Raw genomic sequence first — 15,576 nt, forward strand, 5'->3', positions numbered from 1 at the left:
AAGAGCAATAAACAACACACAGACAGTGGTTCAGGAAAGCCTTTTCTGCTTTAATACAAAGAAAAGAAGCTTTTAACTTCAGAAAATACAAGATTGGTCTGGATTTTTTTCTCTCCTCAATTTGTCATTTTTCCGTTTCCTATGAAATGCTGTTCAGGGCTGTTCAAACAGCTTGAAATGAAATACATCCCTTCTTTTGCTTTGGGCTCCAAACTCTGGGGGGATGATCTCCATGTTTATTTTTTCATTTTGTTGTTCTTTTTTTTTTTGGCTGAGAATCAGGCCTTTCCTTAAATGACATTTTATTTTTGTATTATTTCGATGTTAAGTGCCCGCAGTGCCATGTGACACCCTGTCCAGCAGATCCAGAAATGTCCTGTTGCGTCCACATATTGCATCCATGCTCACCTCATAAAAACGAGGTACAAGGCAGGGCAAAATTTCTTCCAAAATAGATGTCATATATATATATACATACATATATATATATATATATAGCAATCATATATACACATTCGTACATACATATACTAATTTATGTGATGCAAAGAAACAAAAAATGTACACATTTCTTACAAAATTGTAACAAAGACTGGAAAGTGTTTTGTTTGCTCTGGAGCAACGTGTCGCTGTTTAGCCTCTGCGAGGATTCGTCCACATTCGTGGGAACCAAAAGTAGTCTCCCAAAATTTGTGTCCATGTTCAACTGGCACAGAATTCACAGCGAGAGACGGACAGAGGGAGAAACAGAGGATGAGACAGAAAACAGTTCGGTGGTGCAAACACAGAGGTTGGAATCAATGTAAATGGAAGGGGAAAAAAATGGGTGAGATGAAAAGGGATGCATGTGGAAACGTTGCATGAACCCCCCAACCCATTTAAACAAAAAAAAAAAAGGAAAAAAATATCAGGGAGTGTTCACATTAAAAAATCACAAACAAATTTTGTGTTCTTTTATTACTAAATATAGTGCAACAATAAACATTGCATTTCTTTCACCCTTTCATTTGCGTCTGAGGATGTGAACTTTCCTCGCCTTGTTTCTGTTCGAAACACCTGGCATAAACCTTGTTCTGTCACTGTCCTGTGCCACAAGGTCAGTCCTCCGTTCTAAAAGAAAACTTCAGAGGCTTCAGAGACGTAAACATAACACAGACCCTGCTCAAAACAAGACAAAAAAAACCCAGGAGGAACATAAAGAATAAAAACAGAACAAGTGTTGGTGTTTTGGGCAGCATGTAATTTTGGAAAGGCAGGGCAGTTTTGATGGTGGCTGACGGCCCCGCAGTCGGATAGCCAAATCCTCGAGGAATAAAAACCAAGCTGTGTGAACCACAGCGCCCCCTCCTGGACAACAGTGTCATGTGCAGGAACCGCTGCGTCCCTTTGGACTGGTCGGGCCTTAGAAGGCCTGCTGGGCTGGGTTGTAGTTGAATGTTGTTGGCACGTGTGGCCTCTCTTCCAGCTTGTCGTACTCCAGATGAAACTCCTTAGAGATGCAAACACAGTTTTAACATGACAGGAAATGTTCGGTAAAACCTGATGCTGTTTGCGAAGGTGCAGTGGAAAGACAGATTCTTACCTTGGCTACTTTCCTCCAGTTAAGACAATCAAAAAAGTAGTAGGTTCCCCTCTCGTAGGTGTTGGTCTTCAGTGTAGGCTCCATGCCGGGTGCCCTTGTTATCCAAACCCGCTCCTCTTTGTGGTACCTCCAGTCCCGGTTAAAGCTGGAGAGTGAAGTTATGAACAAGGAATAAGGAAAAAAGAATTTTAAAGGGTGTACTATGCAGTATTTTCCTCAAACACAATGTACAGACTCATCCCTCTCAGTCATCACTTACGATCCACTGGAAGTGCGCAGCGGTGTATTAATCTGCAGAGACTGTGTCCTTTACCTGTTCTTATTTTGCTGTGTTCAGGACATCCCGAGATACAACACTCAGGTGATGTCAGGACTTAACATAAACCTAGCGACCAGGTGCCACACCGTAAGCAGCATACATCCAAGAGCAAGCTATGAAAATCGTGGACACAGCACCGAAAAACTGCAAATACAGTGAGGTGAAACGCCAAGACAAAGCTAGGGTTGGCTTTCACTTTCGCTGGCAATACTGTTTACAAACAGGGTCCGACAATTCCTGCATAGTAAACCTTTAACCCCAGGAACCTTTAAAAAAAAAAAAAAAAAAACATGAATCAAATCTTTACTCTAAAGCCAGGGTTCCCACAGTCAGGGAAAGCCTAGAAAAGTCATAGGATTTCACAATCTTGTTTTCCAGGCCTGGAGAAGTCATGAAATCAGTAATATCCTTGAACATTTTGGAAAAGTCGTGGAATTTTTTCATTGTTGAAGTAGTTGTTTAAATTGCTTCTTAAATCTTATCAGTTCAAAAAAGCTTCAAATTTATTTTTAGCATAATGTTTATTTTATATGTCTTATTTGATTATTGTTATTGTTATTATCTTGTATTATCAATGGTTATTGTATTCTTTTATTTTTGTATTATTCTAATTGTTTGATTCGATATACCTCCGTGCAGACTACAGGGCGATTTGGTGCCGACTTTGCTTATCTTCTTCAGTGATGTATTTTATCGTTATTTTATCTGTACTGTGCTTTGTATTTCTTGAAATTGCCTGCTTTTATTTGCAAAAATCTGGGACCAACAATGTTGGTCCCCCCTTGCACAGTTGTCTAGTTCAATTGTGCTAAATAAATAAATCAAATCAATCAAATCCAAAACACTTTGTAACTTTGTTTTGAAAAGCGCTTTATCAATTATGACGGTCCATGAAATGTAAAATAAGGGCAAATTTATTTCCTGCAGCTGTTGACATAATGTAGCTCTAACACTTCTTCACTTCTTCATTTTCTCCTTGCATTCTGTCTCTCCCTCCATGTCTGCCAGCTAGCTGGAATTATGTCTGAATAAACTTGAAATGTTATACGTTTGTAGGACAAGAAACTTAACGTTGTGACAGTGTCATGTAACATGTTTCCATACCAGGTGTTATACAGATTTTTTAAAATTAGGGACAATGTATTGACTGTGCCCGTAGTTTGAAGTTGTCTTTATGAAGTGAACACGACCAAATATAAGAGATTAAAAAAGGCTGCTGTTCAATATTTATACTATAATTAAGTATTGTCTACAGTTCTGTTTGTGTTATACATTGTGAATGGTAATGGAAATTTTATTCTGGGTCCTTGAAAAGTCATGGAAAGGTTCAGAAATTTTGTCCATGAAGCTGTTTGGAAGCCAAGTACAGAGGGATGAGCTGCTGAAAGCTTGCCACAAACTTAAATAGCTATTATTAACTAACTTTAAATGGACTTGAAAACGCCTGTCAACAATGTCCAGATAGAGAAAAAAAACACCATCGAACTTAAATAGACACTATTTATAGTGTGAATTTAACAGTTATGATAGACAACATTTATGCAGCAGTAACCATTCATGAAATGAAGTACTCACAGCTCGACAGCTGCCAGAAGCTGTAGCAGGTCTCCACCATTCATGTAGTACAGGTAGAACAACAGGTCCTCACCATATCGTGCCAGTTTAATTGCAGCCAACTGGAATCAGGACAGCAAAGAGTACAGATAATTAGTTTTGTACCCACATACACTCCCTGATGACTGAAGCCACTTATTGTATCAATGTCCTGGTGCTCATACTTACCTTGTCCCTTATGTGGATATTTGTTAAGTATTCAGACGGGACGTGGAAGTCTGAAAAGGCAAGAGCAAGCAAGAGTGACTAAAACACCATTAAAATCACGATTCAATACAAAAATGTCCACATGTGAATGTTTTGTAAGATGCTCTCTTCTTATTGAATGCCTCCTCTCTTAGAATCGACTGCCAGCTGTTCTGTACTAACAAATCATACTGATACCATTCAAAAGAGACAAACCACATTTTGAAGCTTCCCCCTCATCTCCCTTTCGGTCTATATCAATACTCAACATGTCATCATAAAAATGTCTTCAGACTGGCTCAGACTCTGCCAAATCTTAAAAGCTAATCAGGACTGCCAAATGATCACTAAATTAAGGCGATTATAAAACATTAAAAAGTCGTACTCCCCCACATACTTCACGTTAATGTCTTACCAATGTCTTGAGGTCGACAAGGTGATGAGGCCCAAGGAGAGGCGAACTTGGGGTACAAGTTTCTGTCGGGAAAGAAAGTTGGAGTAAGTTCTTGTCACTGTGAACATCAAAACAGAACATTTGCTAGACACAGTTTAGATAAATTAAAAAGTATCAGAACAAACTAACAAAACAAGAATGAGTCAAACCAATGCACTGATATAGAAAAACAGTCAACAAGAAGGAGTAAGCTGGACGATTAAACTCACTGTACATTTCAGTACTTTTAAAATTGCCAATAATGATCATGGACCTCATGAAACCAGTTTTCTACTGATATTTTTGGGATTTTTTTGGCTAAAAGGTGTTGTGTATTGTTGCATAAATCTTAATTGTCTATTACAGTTTGGCATCTTGAGTAACATTTGTCTTTTAAGCTGGAGTCTGCAGTTTTATTGGGCAAAAACACCATAATAAACTTTGAGCATAATATAATTCAAGTGGTCTGAGAGAACCTCTTGGCTCCGTTCTTTGGCTTGAGAAAATCTAGGCCATGACGAGAAGCTTTGGACAATCACAGGTCATTTTAGAGAGAGAGGGCATTCCTATTGGTTGTTCTACAAATCATATGCATATGCACGTCTCATAGGTTAAAGCCTGATTTCATGCAGAGAATCCTGAAGATGCTATTCCAGCATTGTGGCAGGAACAAAACTGCAAAGTAGCCCAAAAAAAGAAAACTGACTTATCAAAAAGAGAGTGAAAAGAGAGTTTGACAAACAAATAAAACAAAATATGTGTCAATATCAGAGGAGCATTTCAGAGATGGACAGAAAATGTTGCTACTCGTGTAGCCTTTTGCTAACCAGAGCTAAAGGTTCACAGCTGCGGCCTCAAGTTCATGTTTATGCAGCTAACGCAAGCTCCTGTGTGTGTCCTCTGCCTCCCTTTCTACCGCTACAGGCCATCTCGCCACAAGAGAAAGCAGCAGCTCTGGAGATGAACCCTCAGTCAGAGGCCACAGCAAGCTGAGTCTAGCCGGTGGAAACTCCAGCTTTGGGAGACCGGACAGCCCTGCCTCATCATCAGATTAGCAAACTTTCTGTTGCTGCTGTCACACAGGTTAGACCCAGCACTGCCACTGACCACCAGTACTGGGACAGTTCCTGGGGAGGCAGTCTAAAGCCACAGAAAGCAAGGTGGACAGGCTGTGGAGTGGTTAGCTAGCTAATTCTGGTCTCATCTTCGGTCTGATAAACAGTGAGAGCTCTACAGTGAAATAAAATCAAATAAACCAATGGGTTACTGTATGACCAGCTTTCATATGCAGGGTCTCCGTACATTTTCATTGACAAAATATTAAATTCTTCCATGACTTTTGAAGAACACATCGCACAGATTTTTTTCCCTGTGCCATTTGTCTGGCATTTTTCAAACATATCAGATTCAAACTCCATTCAAACATGATTTCAGCTAGCTGGCATTCAAAGAGGGAGAGACAACGGCAGGAAAAAACTGACGAAACCTATGTGATAGTAAATAAAACGCTGTCACACATCGACGCATATTAGAGCTACATTATGTTGACAGCTACAGAAAATTAATTTGCTGTTATGTTACATTACTTGGAAAGTTATCCGTGGAAGATTATTAAAACAATTTCATTATATACAGTAAAATTCAACGACTTTCCTAAAATTTTTAATGATTTTGACTAATTCCGTGAAAATGTGATTGTGAAATTCCATGACTTTTCCAGGGGGGTTTTTTAGGACCGTGGGAACCCTGCAAATGCCTGTGGTCATCAGGTGGCTTAGGACAGAGGGAGAGGTGCAGAGCCAAGAGCCAAATCTGTCTCTGTGTAAAATTGTACTAGTAAAAAAGGAGGGCCAAGTGGTCCTGAGTTTAACTAAGATTTGTTTGGTGAAAGGAAAGCTGGGCAAATGCCACTGTATCCATGGTAACCATATGTGCCCGCAGCATGTATTATAGGTCATGTAACATTTAAATGGGCGACTGATTTTAATTAGTGAACTATTGATTAATTAATCCCCTTTTCATTTGTTGAACATATACCCACTGGCTAATGACATCTGACAGTTACTGTATTCAGGGTAGAGGGGCTGTCTTACTCTGGTGAGTTTAAGTTGAGTCCCAGTGTCGTGAGGTCACTTCCTAGCGCCAGATGGACCATCCCCGGATCAGTCTCTGCTGCCCGGATAAACGTCAACAGGCCAATCATGCCGAATTGGTCTGTCACCATTCCTGAGGGAATGTTCGTCACCCGACCTGCAGCAGCAGCAGGATAATTCAGAGCTCAACAAACTGCTGAAACTGGGCTGTGAACTGCAGTTAATACTTACTGTCAATACATTACCTCCTTATTTCTAACCCACACTTTTAGCACGCTTTGGAGAGCAAACCAAGTCCATTATTTTTTAACAAGTGATGGGTCACAAACAGACTAATGGAAAGATGATGATGGTCTGTATCACACTGAACATATTGTTTTGGTTTCCTCACTGCAGCCCATCCAATAATTATCTAACCCCAAATGCAGGCTCGAGAGCCCAACTGCCTCACCCAAGTTGTGCGATTAAGAAGGGATGTCTCAGTGGAATTGGAGCGATACGATTGGCTGAGAGGTCTCACCATCGGGCAACACCTGGATCCCTTTCTTCTGGTTGTTGTTCTGTGCTGAGGCCGTCTTGTCTCCAGGGAACTTCGGCCCATCTGCATTGGATGTGCTCTTGCTTGTGGAGTTCAAGTTCTGAAAAACAAAGAAGATCAGTTTTAAACACATAAATAAAACATGTGAGTTCACGATAAATAATTCTCCTTGATGTGTGACCTAGACACGCAAAACAAAAGATATCCTGCCAGACTGTGTTGATGCGTCAGCAGTGGGTCACACTTACAGTTTTGCTGTCATCGTTGTTCAACGTGGGGTCCTTATAGTTTGGGCCAGGCAGTGCGGGAAAGTCCTCGTTATGAATGGAGAAATCCTGTGTCTGTTCAGTCGATGGCTTCGTCACCATGCCAACTTGATGATGATAATGAACACAGAGAAGTAGATATTACAATTCCCAAAGGTGTAACGAGCAATATATTACAACAAATGGGTATCATTAGCTATTCTTGTTTTACTGATGTGCATTAACACAAAGCCTTGGTTTGTATTATGAACCCAATCAAGAAGCTAAAATCCATTTCCTCTTACAGGGGAGTCTACGTCTTACAGCTTAATGTGTATAAAAATAAGACACTTTCTCCAGCCTAATGGCTTACCATAAGGAGCCCGTCCAGCTAGTGGGTTGAGCACTGGTGTTGGGTTTCCAGTCCCTTCTCTCCGACTCCTGTCTGCTAATGCAGGGAAGTCGGAGAGATCCAGTCCCGTTACATTTTCACTCCCGTCTGCAGTAACAGGAGGTTAGAGACTTGTGTTATGTAATGTTACCTTCAGCTGAAATGTATGAAGATAAAGCCCTCACCTAACTAACCCCTGCCGACGAAACACAACTGCTCATTTGTATGGTTGTTACTCACCGTCTGTTTCAGCAGTCAAATATAAATCAACGCCTTTACAGAAATTAATTTCACACATAAAGGAATACCCAAAAAATACCCAGATTTTTCAAAAGAGCCAGATCAGTTTAAACTGATTTTCATTCTGACCTGTTGCTGCATCTAAAAGTGGTTGTGCTTCCTGCGTCACAAAAATACTCTTGACTGCATTTATCAGTGAACAAGGTTATCTTGTGCAAGGTGCATTTATGAAATGTAATTCTCACTTTGTGGAATTTATTCTTTTAATATCTGATATAAACACAGGAGTTTTTGTTTAAATAAAACCCCAAAGTAATAAATCGACTGGTGTACCCACCTAGGATAAAACACACTAACCTGTGCCATTGAAGATGTTGCTTGATAATGAGTTGTTCATCCCGAAAGCCTGATTGCGGTTCATACCAAACCCTGACATGCTGCACAGACAAAAGAAAACCAAAAGAAATGATAAGGCCAGCTTCCATAAGTTTCCTTAGAATGAAAAACTATATCATGAACTGAAGAGGACAAAAAGAACAGCAGGTCTCTCCTAGGACGAGTGAGTTATGCAGGATCCGTCTACCTGTTTATGGTGAAGGGCTGGCGTGCTTGCTGCTGTTTGGGCATACAGATGATACTTGGCGAGCTGCGGTTGGGGCTGCCCAGCCCCGAGCTGCCCATACTATTGGTCCTGCCACTCATCCCAATGCCTTGACCGACCTGAGAGTGGTTCAGCATGTTCCTTGTGTTCATCGGCAATGTCCCCCTGTTAAAACATCATCAGGTCTGATTTAGCGGATTTGATCGTCATATCAACCATCATTTCTATTTCCAGTTACTTATGGTTGTAAACCATGCAAGTATGAATCCAAACAGATGCTGCAAGCTCACAAAAAAGTACACACCTGCTTGGTGATGGAGGGGTATGGAGGGACATGGTGGGGACCCCTGTTGTGGGGGTGATATGACTTGGTAACTGCGTGCCTTGCGTTAGATTTCGATTTAACTGAGGCGTACTGTTCCCCATGCCCCTTACCGAGAACCCGAGTGCACCTGAAGAAAGACACAGAAGAAGAATGGGGTGGGGGGGGGGGGGACAAGCACTGTCAGACAACCTTGTGAATTCATCTGCAAAATGTCCCACATTCAAACTTTCAGTAGTTTTCAGGTTTTATTAGCAATAGTTCCCCATAAAACCTACACTCATAATCGATATAATATATCTGCATGTGGAAAAACTGCTATGTGAGTGACTGTAGAAAACACACTTACTTTGTGGACCATACAAACTTGCACCAAGCTGCGACAGCTGACCCGACGACGACGGCGAGGGAGAGGACAGCATCTGGAGGAAAACATTTGAGGACTATTAAGAGTAAGATAACTAGAAAAAGACTCCTCAAGTGTCAAGTCAAGAAATGACAGAAGTGTGCAGATATGTGGACAAAACTCACATCTTTTTCCGACCGATGTGGGAACATCGACGGCTGGCTGTAGTACATGCTTTCATCGGAAAAGTCGTTATCGACTACCTCGACGAACTCTACAAATTTCTTTCTAGCACCAAACATGCCTTTTGTCACCTGAAGAGAGAGAATAGATGCTGTTAAAAATGTGCAAGGGAAAAAAGTTTGGCAAGAGGTAAAGAAATGGACAAACATACATTTCACAGTGATGTTCACATTGCTATCTGATTCCTCTTCAAAACCAAATGTTGAAAATATCTCTGTTAATCCATCTAAGTTTCACTTTAAGTTATTGTACAATGTTTTACAACCTTTTTTTTGTTTTTTGTTTTTTTTTACAATATTGACAGCACTGGAATGTTTTGTTTTCTGCTCCAGCAGTTCACTGACACTACACATCCCTAGTATCTAATCAACTATTTATACAAGAGGAAAGGATTCTCCATGAGTGCATCTTTAAATCAAATGGTAAACTCTGGATGCATCATTTACTCTCATTTCTTTGTGGATCACTGTGACATATTTGGCATCTTGGGGTTGTTAAAATAAAGTTTTGAACAGTGAGTGTCTACTTTGTAGTCATGTGCCCGCATAAAGGAAGAACATGCTGAACTTCTGTAACATTATAAACTACTTATCTTATCCATAACTTGTTATATAAACCAGCTGACAGCAGGTCTAACCTCTAATATTCTCCCTGTTAAACCACTATGGCTCACAGTACGTCTTAAAAGCTTAATAGTTACCTAATTTGACACTGTTGAGTAAATTAACATCAGCAATGCTAACATGCTAGTTAGCCAATAGTAGTGTAGTTCGCTACCGTTAGCAGGCTAAGCGCTTGCAATCAATCTGTGTTAGCTTAGCTAGCTTAACGTCAGTTCGCAACCAGGCAGCCTTCACAGGGAGCTAAGTACCACAACGTACCGACACCTTACAACCCCCAAACACCCTGACATAGCTAACAAGCAGCAGTTACTATAAGGCAGTCATTTGGGCCCTCTCTGCCTCCATATATCCACAGTCAGCTGTCCGTTTTCTCGGCTCAGTTTACGCTCCGCTTGCAGCCAACAGCAGTAGCAGGCAGCCCAGCAGCGACAATCTGCCGGAGCTAAAGGCTAAAGACTCGCTCCGTATCGACACGGAGGGACACAGCGACATAAACCGCTCATGCTGAAAGCTTAAATGTGACCCGAGCCGACTTAATATGACGATAAATAAGCAAAATATCCTCACCGCATTAATTTCCCTTCTCTACGTTAGATCCAAGATGGCTGTGTGTATTCTCAATCGAAAGAGCTATAGCCTTTACCCTCTGACCTTACAACCTGCTGACCACTTCCGTACACAAAACTGAACATGTCAGAAAGTGAACTCCATCAGTTTCACAGGGTGCTGAGCAGTCACCAACAACAGTGCGAAAAAAACTGCCATATAAATATAATGTACATTTTGCCTGTGAATATGCATAAAGGCACGTCTGTCAAGCCTCTGCCTCCCTCCTGTGATCATAAGGTGTCTTGCAGTATATGAATATGTGCTGTCTGTAGCTGCAGTCACTACAGAGGATGCCTCTGTCAGTATTAATGTCAAATTATTCAGATCATTCAGATTTGTTTAACTTTTTAAGTCTGTGACATTGGCACCAGAGTAGGCCCACTGTTCTTTCAGATTTCTCTGGGCCTAACCAACAAGGCAAATTGGGCAACTGCCCTGGGGCCCCAGAACTCCAGGGACCCCCAAAACTCCTGGTTCACTGGATTTGTGCTAAATTAACTAAAACATTGTTTGGTAGTATATACAACTAAAACACAAAGCCAGTTAACATAATAAGGACAAGGGGCCCTGTGTCAAAATACAAGCTACCTTTATGACCTTGAGCTTACATGTTGCATATTCCTACATTTATGTTTAAGTGTCACACAGCAAACCTGGGGTCAGGTAGTTTTCCCACCATAAAAAACAGCCCACAAACATGGGCGGATTATGAGACAATGGGCCCCTGGGCACTGATATGCAAAAGGCCCTACCATGTCTCCTACATAGGAGCAAGACACACAGAGTTTGTGGTGCTTTTGCCTCTTTTGTTGTTGTATTGTTTTGTCATTTCAACACTGCCTGTTCAAGGTGAGAATATCATGCCGTAATGCCATCTCATAGTAATGAATATATGGTACTGTCGCGGAATGGGGGGACAGAGTTGTCTCGCCTTTAACCTTTAATGGGAGGTAGTAACAGTGCCAAAACCGTGTCTGTATAAACAGGACACCCAGCAGGCTACCATAGGCAGGACAGGTGTGATGTTCTGACGACATATCATGCGTGCCACCCAACGCCAGGAGATTTTGAAAATAGCTGTTATCAGTTAGCAGCTAACTCAACAAAGAAAAACAGCAGCCAAAAGTGTCTGCAAATTGGTAAATGAGTTTCAGGAGCTCCTTACCCTCCAAGCAAATGACAAAATCAGCCGCCATATTACAGGAATGGTAAATGATTTGTATTGCCGTGTTTATGTCATTGTTATTGTTTATAAAGTGTTGCTGATGCATATGTTTTATATCACACTAGAGGCTTATGCTACGTCACGCCTGTTACACCTCTTTTGATGCTGGCATGCTGTCTAAAATCACACTGGAATGGAATGATGTCACCATCATTTGGTTCTGTGTAAAAATGCAAAGGCGGCGTAAAGAAGGGACTTTGTAGCGGGCCTGTTAAAAGGGCTTTTGTGGTTGTTTTTCCCCTTTTTGTAGATATTTTGTGCCCTTTTTTCGTATCCTGTGCATCTCTTTGGTTGGTTGGTATGTGTTAATTTGAGTGTTGCAGGTGAAGGCCAGTGGGGTCACTGACTTTTTGGACCCCTGGGCCTGTGCCCAATAGGCCTGCTCTGTCATCCATCCATGCACACAGAAAGTGGTGGCTTGAGGGTTCCTTTTATTACCACATTTGGATTGGAGTGACCATAGCATCTCTGCCTGTCAGCTCTCTGGTTTAATTTTAGAATCACCCACTATTAGGCTAACTGCAGCTATTATGATTGAACTTGAAGGCTCATTCTTAACTTTGGAATCATCAGCATTTTATAGACTTTTTTTTACAGCAGACATTTTGACTTGTCATGGCAGCAAAAGCAGGTCAAAGATATTAATGACAGCATTGTTGCATTCAGTGCTCTGGTAATCACCTAATAGGACAATTAATTAAATCAGCATATCTGCCTTGAACAGGCCCTACTATGGCAGTCACATGGCTGTTTTTGTGTGCTTGGTGTGGGTTGTACTATTGCCTGTTTGAGGCCCCCAGGCAGCGAGTGGATAAGCAGAAGGACAAGTGCTAAAAACAGTCTGCCAGTGAGTGAAAACAGACAAGGGGCAACCGTTGTTTGATAAGGAAAATGAAATTCCTTTTCTGTTTTATCTAGTTGGAAAATAGCCCTAATGAAGGTATGCACGATAGCATGGGAAAATCACACCTCAGGCAGGCAGGGATGACGTGACACTTCATACACACCAGGACTTAGACTCCACCAAGAAAGATAAATGGGAAATTATATTCTTAAGTGAAAACTTTATGCTTTCATGGAAAACAAAAACATGAGCACGTGCATTTTTGATGCTTATGGCACTGAAGTCTTGACTCAGCAATAACCACACAGTTGATGTTTATGCAGTTAAAAAGTGTCGTTGACAAAACACAGACCTACAGAGCCATACACCCCTCAGTACACCTCTTAGTTTTCCCTGGAACCTGTAACTTCATGTCCCTTCTCTGCCCCCTATAATTTACAACAGTCTAAGTCAGAGCAAAACACTCTCTTTGGTCTCCCCTCACACACTGACAAATTCTTGAGATTATTCCACAGCACGGGCCCACTCGACTGGCCCGGTGGCACAGACCCAGAATTGTGTCTGGGACGATTAAAACAGAATGTAAATGACCTTCGCTGCTCTTTCATCACAAAGCTTCTTATGCTTTGCACTGTGCCCCTCCCTGTCTCTCTCTCCCACCTCTGTCATCTCACAGAAGAAGGGGGGAAAGTCATTAGGCATAAATGGGGAGGAGAGAGTAGCTAGTGGTTGCTATCGCCATGAGAGTCAGGGCAAAGCTCAGAGCCACTGAGAGATAGTGAGAGGACTGCACTGGGGAATATCTGCCCAGGGAATACAATACGTTTTCAGCCCATTAAGTTGGATAAACAAATGGCTTACTGTAGGAGTTGCTGAGAGTCATGGACATCAGCAGGAAAACAGCAGGAAAGTAGGTGTTTTTCAGTTCGCATCATTATCATCTAATGCTTATTATGTTTTCTGTTTCCTTGTTGATGCTTGTTTTCATTGTGAATAAATTGCCAGCATGGCTGTTATGACAAAAGGTTTTAGCTCAGCATCATATTTATGTAACTGATGCTACATGCAGCATCTTATGTTGACGCAGTATTACACAGATGCATTTCACTGTTGCAAACTTTTGTTTCCCTCAAGATCAATAACTCCAGAGGGGCGGTGGAGGAGCGTTAATGGGATGCCATGATATTTGCTAGAAGACGCCAACAGCTTTACCTCAGAGCAGCCCTTGTCTGGGACTAAATTGATGTGGAGGTCCAGTGGTGTGTCAGAGACTGGGCAGGATGGGTAACGCCATGCGAGGCGTCATCGCCTTCATTCCCTCAGAGCGCTGCCAACGCTTCCTAGTGGGGGACCTGAAGGAAATGCCCCTCGATCGGACCCTGGACCTGAGCAGCCGGCAGCTGCGTCGGATGCCTGCTGCTGCCTGCGTGTTCAATGAGCTGGTGAAGCTCTACCTGAGTGACAACAACCTCAGCAGCTTACCGGCTGAGCTGCAGGGCCTGAAGAAGCTGCAGCTCCTGGCGCTTGACTTTAACTGCTTTGAAGAGCTCCCTGCAGCTGTGTGCAGATTGCCCCAGCTCAGCATCCTTTACCTGGGTAACAACAGGCTCTACCGCCTCCCCAAGGAACTGAGAGAGCTCAAGGAACTCAGTACGCTGTGGCTGGAGACTAATTGCTTCACTGTCTTCCCCAAGGTGGTTTGTGAGCTCTCTAATCTCAAGACCCTGCATCTTGGTTATAACCAGATACAGAGTTTACCAAAAGAGCTTGGAGGGCTGGAGGAGTTAAGAAGTATCTGGCTTGCTGGGAACCAGCTGACAGCGTTCCCACCAGTGTTGCTGGAAATGCACTTACTAGCTGTTATTGATGTGGATCGGAACAGAATACGCTACTTCCCAGGCCTGTCTCACATGCAGGGGTTGAAACTTGTCATCTATGACCACAACCCCTGTGTTAATGCCCCGGCAGTGGCCGAAGGAGTCAGAAGAGTTGGGCGCTGGGCGGACAGCTCAGATGATGAGCAGGAAGATGGCGGGTCGAAAGCAGCAAGTGAGACTACAGCAGAGGTCACAGAAGTGCAACAGGAGGAGGAGCACAACATTTAGGGTCAAGGAACAAAATGTGGCGAGGCCTGGCGGGACAGTATGACGTTCAAGTGGAACACTTAACGCCAAGTGGTGTGTTGTACAGCAAGCCAATGGCATTTGCTCCATATATGGCAAAGCCAATTGTATGAGCTTAAAAATAAGACACAGAGTTGTACAAAAATGTAGCTTGTGAAGGGGAAAACTTGAATTCTGAAATAAAAAATGTTTGACATATTTGGTTACTTACACTGTATGAATTTATAAAACTCTGTGTATGCCTATAAATGATTAGCTGCAACAACAGTGACACCGTCAATTCCTATTTGTTTCCAAACTATATTAATTTATTGTGCAAGCAGTGGTGCTCCCAGAAATTTTTCATAGAGGTGGCCACAGGGGGGCCACTGAAAATCAAAAACCTAAAGCCATAACTGAATTTCAGAATTCTATTATGCTGAGGAAGTATAAAGCCTAGTTGGAACTATATCAATATGGCGAATCCATAAAAGATATATTTTGGTTTCTTATCTTTTAATGAATACTACTAACTATCTAATGTGCACAGACATTTTAAGGTCCACAACAATCCTGTCTTAATGTGTTATGTATCTGTAAATACATGTTAGGTGATTAATTGTTCTTCAAATATGCTGGTTGTCCTTTTCCTTAAAAATGCAAATATACAGCCTTAATTCATTGATTGCAAGGAGCAAAACATTCACTGGGAGCAAGTCTATTCAAGTTTAAAAACACCACACAGAGGCCTCCAACTATTTTCACAAGAGGAGCCCTGTGAGGGAGCCAGTAGCCCTTTTTACACAGACATTGTGCTGTAGAGCCGCTAAGAAGTCCCTTCTTTACGCCAACTTTGCATTTTTAAAACATCACCAAACAATGGTGACATCAGTCCTGCTCCAGTGTGTGATTTTAGACAGAATGCTGGCATCACGGAAGCCACAGCAGCTGACGCCTCAGCAGTGCTTTATTAACAATCACATTGTCATTAATAATAACAATAACAATAATTTACCATCA

General features: G+C 41.9%; 2 protein-coding genes across 5 annotated transcripts; one reads left to right on the forward strand and one right to left on the reverse strand.

Moving 5' to 3' along the window:
- Positions 1 to 29: 29 nt before the first annotated feature.
- On the reverse strand, positions 30 to 10,484 carry cnot2 (CCR4-NOT transcription complex, subunit 2). Of its 4 annotated transcripts, none has more exons than XM_049573764.1 (15): positions 10,344 to 10,484; positions 9,096 to 9,224; positions 8,914 to 8,986; positions 8,547 to 8,694; positions 8,225 to 8,407; positions 7,999 to 8,078; positions 7,384 to 7,509; positions 7,014 to 7,138; positions 6,748 to 6,865; positions 6,228 to 6,384; positions 4,117 to 4,178; positions 3,684 to 3,733; positions 3,477 to 3,577; positions 1,583 to 1,727; positions 30 to 1,489 (listed from the first exon to the last, which is right to left on the reverse strand). In XM_049573764.1, the coding sequence occupies exons 2-15, from the start codon at positions 9,210 to 9,212 to the stop codon at positions 1,403 to 1,405; spliced, it is 1,572 nt and encodes a 523-aa protein (XP_049429721.1). In that variant the 5' UTR covers positions 9,213 to 9,224; positions 10,344 to 10,484; the 3' UTR covers positions 30 to 1,402. The 4 variants fall into 4 exon arrangements, with proteins under 4 accessions (XP_049429721.1, XP_049429718.1, XP_049429719.1 ...); XM_049573761.1 differs by having other exon boundaries at positions 8,914 to 9,007; XM_049573762.1 differs by lacking the exon at positions 10,344 to 10,484 and adding an exon at positions 10,087 to 10,179 and having other exon boundaries at positions 8,914 to 9,007.
- Positions 10,485 to 13,719: 3,235 nt separating this feature from the next.
- On the forward strand, positions 13,720 to 14,561 carry lrrc10 (leucine rich repeat containing 10). The gene has a single exon (XM_049574599.1). The coding sequence runs from the start codon at positions 13,735 to 13,737 to the stop codon at positions 14,557 to 14,559; it is 825 nt and encodes a 274-aa protein (XP_049430556.1). The 5' UTR covers positions 13,720 to 13,734; the 3' UTR covers positions 14,560 to 14,561.
- Positions 14,562 to 15,576: the final 1,015 nt, after the last annotated feature.

This window comes from Epinephelus fuscoguttatus, linkage group LG4 (assembly GCF_011397635.1).
Source record: "Epinephelus fuscoguttatus linkage group LG4, E.fuscoguttatus.final_Chr_v1".
Classification (NCBI taxonomy): Eukaryota; Metazoa; Chordata; class Actinopteri; order Perciformes; family Serranidae; genus Epinephelus; species Epinephelus fuscoguttatus.

Bases quoted from the DNA above. Each gene is read 5' to 3' on its own strand.
- cnot2 (XM_049573761.1), bottom strand. From the start codon at position 9,212: ATGTTTGGTGCTAGAAAGAAATTTGTAGAGTTCGTCGAGGTAGTCGAT. The intron at 6,385-6,747 runs GTGAGACCTCTC...CTGCTGCTGCAG, and splicing joins GATCCAGGTGTTGCCCGATG to GTCGGGTGACGAACATTCCC. The intron at 1,490-1,582 runs GTAAGAATCTGT...TGCATCTCTAAG, and splicing joins ACTGGAGGAAAGTAGCCAAG to GAGTTTCATCTGGAGTACGA.
- lrrc10 (XM_049574599.1), top strand. From the start codon at position 13,735: ATGGGTAACGCCATGCGAGGCGTCATCGCCTTCATTCCCTCAGAGCGC.